At 46.7% G+C, this 3,797-nt stretch overlaps 1 protein-coding gene across 1 annotated transcript in view; it reads right to left on the bottom strand.

The window, feature by feature from the left end:
- The window catches only part of T265_14080 (hypothetical protein), a gene marked incomplete at both ends in the record, with an annotated part of 39,977 nt that extends 37,566 nt beyond the window's left edge, over positions 1-2,411 (bottom strand). The window contains one exon of the mRNA XM_009171923.1: positions 2,335-2,411. Coding sequence (XP_009170187.1) covers positions 2,335-2,407 — 73 coding nt within the window. The remainder of the gene's footprint in view (positions 1-2,334) is intronic.
- Between the last annotated feature and the right edge of the window lie 1,386 nt (positions 2,412-3,797).

Here is a 3,797-nt window from a genome sequence, read left to right as displayed (position 1 = left end):
GCTACACCCTTTTTTCACTTTTGCCTTTCAGGTGAACGACAGCCACTGACCGACAAGAACAAAACCGACCCGGGAAACTTGGGCAAAAGCCTCGATCCTGTATATCAATCCGTGAATCCGTGAAAACCAACGGCTGCCCGTCATACTCGTAACTGCAGTTGATATCGCCTAACTTGGCTGCTTATCGTAATTGCGAGACCTGTGTCTATGTGCAACGCTGAGTATAAAGCTGACGGTCTTTCATACCCTTAACTATACGCGATGCCGCTTATCTTCGCTACCTACAGTAAGCATCAATCCAATATATATGATGACCGGTAAAAACAAGGACCAAACCATGGGTGATAGCCTAATCTGACAGCCTGCTATACTCACAACTGTACTCGAAGTCATCTAACTTAGTTATTTATCGTCATACTCATACTTACTTGATGCCGTTTATGTTTGCCACCTCCAGTAAACATCACAACTGTAGTCGACGTAACCTATGTTGACTACCTATAGTAACTGCCAGGCCCGTACAATCCTCGTAGCTAACCATAATACCCCGGCAACGCATAATAGGCTAACCCAACGATCAACGGTTGTCATCGCTTTTCAAACTGCAATCACCACCCAATTTGATAGCGCACTCCCACCTCCTACTCATGATTGCACACCCTCGAACACTCCCTCAATACCGGAACCTCATGATTGTACACCCTCAACCACTCCCTCAATTACCGGAACCAATGAGCTGTCGCTCACCTCGACCACTTAGCGTAACTGCTATTCGCGGCGCAGATTATGAGGCCTCACCTATGCACGTAAACGTAATACAATGGCCAAAGACGGCGCCCCACACTCATAACTCCACTCGTTGATAATGCGCCCGCCATGAATTCACGGAAACACCGTTGGCAAATTGCACTTTATTCATTTGCATCACTGATACAAGCTTAATTGGTAGTCGCTCCATTTTTCATTTTCTTAAGATCCACTTCACGGGACAAGGATTCTGAAACGAAAGATGGGCAAGCAATTAATCTTTGGGAACACCATTTAAGCGTTTGGATGTAATGGAATTTTTTGTTTGCTTACCTAGTGGTTCATAACTCCCATTACCGGGATGAGGGATAAATGTATGGTCCCTGCGGATTGCCATGGTTTCATTGATTCGGCATTTGAGGCCTTCGAGTTACAATCACACGAATTCCTCGTCATCACGGCATGCTCCAGGCTGTCTAATTGGTGCACGCGCCTCTTCAAACGCCCGGTGGTGTTCTCCAGGCCGTTATTGATCACATTCCCAAAATGCACCAAACCACGTTGTGCATGAATGGCCCGCTTTCGAGTGATGGGGAGCGAGTGGGCAGTCAAATAAGAGACAAAGCTGGGATCAGTTCTCCTCAGGATTTGAAAATCCTGGCGAAACCTACGCGATTAATATTTGGGGCAGTTAATTACTCAACTGCATTATCAAAGCGAGCAATGCGGTGGAATATGTGCCGACTGCGATTGGAAATTGTCTGCAAAAGTTATACCAAAGCAATGAAACGTACGTGCTTCCGGATGGCTTGCCGTGCGTGAAAATAGCACAGCATTATATCGCAGCCGAATACAGCTTTGGCCGCTCGCATCTGCAAAGTCATCTTGTCCATGACAAACGTTTTGACTGCATATTGTCACCCACCATATCCCTGAACAAGCCGAACAGCTTGCGCAATGGCGCAAAATGCTCGCTTTCGACAAAAGCATACATTACGGGTCGACCGATACTCATGCCATCCGTCAAAAGGAATGTATAAAGCTTGCACCTTAACACCGAACGTCGAGGGCTCTAAATTTATTTACCCAAGACGGTTAGTACCGTGTGTAGCATCAACGTTTACAAAGTCCGGGAAGCGTCCAAAGAGTGCTATATCTGCCATCCTCCGATTCCACCAGCAGCACGCGACCGCACTCTCCAAAGTTGGCTATGATGGATGACATGTCATCTAAGAAACCGACTAAAAGGTAACCAACGACCTAATTGACAATGGGGGTCGACATTTGACGCGATAGTTACGCACATTCTTGATAGTGAGCACCTTTCCAAAGTGATCGGCGACGTACTGTCGAATCTCCGATGACGGAGCACCATGTTTCAAAAGGGTACAACACTCCTTTAATTCATCACTTTTCAGTCGCCGGTTGATGGCGAGCCCGTCAAAAATAAATTTGCTGCGTGGATGGTTATGCTCCAGGTAGTAGGATGTAAACCTCAAGCAGTCATGCTACCGGCGAACATGGAACCTTACCGGACAATCAGTACGACGTGTGCTACCGCGTACACACAATCAACCATGAACTTACTAAGTGCGACGAATTCCACGGCTTCGGCTTCGTCTGCAGGGATGCCTGCTGCAACGTTGGAAGGCTTTTTCATACAAACGTGGCGAATTGCTGCTCATTTTGGAGTTTATGCGGACGAAGACAACGGAATGTTTCGCCTGGTACTCTTTCAAAGCGACTTGGAATGCATTGAATGAGAAAAAACCTTGACGAGCTAAATTCTCCACAAAATCATCCTCCGCATTTACGTGTGCTCAGCTATCCCAGCCATTAAAGTATGAATATGGCGGGCCTTGAATATCGTGGGGATTGAGTAGATTTAAACAATTTCAACAAAACTGCGGCCGTTTGGGATGATCTCATACGCCCGGAAAATTACCATCAAATGTTAAAACTTTATGCTAAAATTGTCCTCCTACGAACCACGGTTTCCGAGAAATTTTGGGCGTGCATCAAGCCGTCGTCGATACATAAGTAGGATGTTTTTCCCCAAACATACTGGCTCTGGTCTGTTATGGATGCCCAGCAGCTCCCGATCGCCTGGAGGGCGCTGAAGCAAAAGAATGTAGGGCAGCTCCCTAATTCCCTAGGGCTGGCTACATATTCATGGATTCACGGATTCACGGATTGATACACAGGATCAAGGATTTGCTCAAGTTTTCCGGGTTGCTTTTGTTCTTGTCGGTCAGTGGCTGTCATTCACCTGAAAGACAAGTGAAAAAAGGGTGTAGCAATGCTCTTTATATTCTCAGCGCGGGGTAGTATGTTTGCAAGCACGAGGATTCGCATTAAATAAGGGTCTATTAGTGCTTTAAATTGGGTTCCAGAAAGAGCTTGGACAACCGTCGGACCAAGCACCTGCTACCTTAAATGAGAAAAATTTTTATCTAATGAATGTGTGTGCTCTGAGCTTGAAAATTTTCTTACTATGTATCCACCGTGGGTTTTTTGGGTCTACGGTAAAAAACCTGTTTGCCAAGCTTTGTTCGAACAAGGCACATGTAAGAATTAGGTCCCCTCGGAGGCGACGGAGAAAGAGATCGAGCATCGCGAGACTCGTTTCGTAATCCACGGATTTGAGGCGGCTCGTGGCGGCTCGCTCAATGAGAGTGACGTCTTTCGTGCGTCCTGAGTAGACAACTTGGTTGGCGTATTACAGGAGCGGTCTGACGTAGGCCCCATAGAGTATTTGGAAGTCCATGCGAGTAATACGGGAGAAGGTGCGTCGGATCATCCGTAAAACGGCGAATGCCTTTTGGGCTGATTTCTCATGGTGTAGTGCGAAGGACAAGTTTGAGGAGACCCAGATGCCTAAATCTTTTTTGGCATCTATCCTCATGATGTTTTCTGGTCCCTTTTCACCATGCATAACAAAGGCATTCGCTGAATCCCCTCCAAACGACACATGGACGCACTTTTCATCATTCAGAGGAAGGTGCCAGTCCAACGACCACTGCTTGGCAGCGTCTACATCCATTTGGAGG

The sequence above is a fragment of the Opisthorchis viverrini genome, assembly GCF_000715545.1.
Source record: "Opisthorchis viverrini unplaced genomic scaffold opera_v5_139, whole genome shotgun sequence".
Lineage (NCBI taxonomy): Eukaryota > Metazoa > Platyhelminthes > Trematoda > Opisthorchiida > Opisthorchiidae > Opisthorchis > Opisthorchis viverrini.
This window is presented reverse-complemented; position numbering and strand designations above follow the sequence as displayed.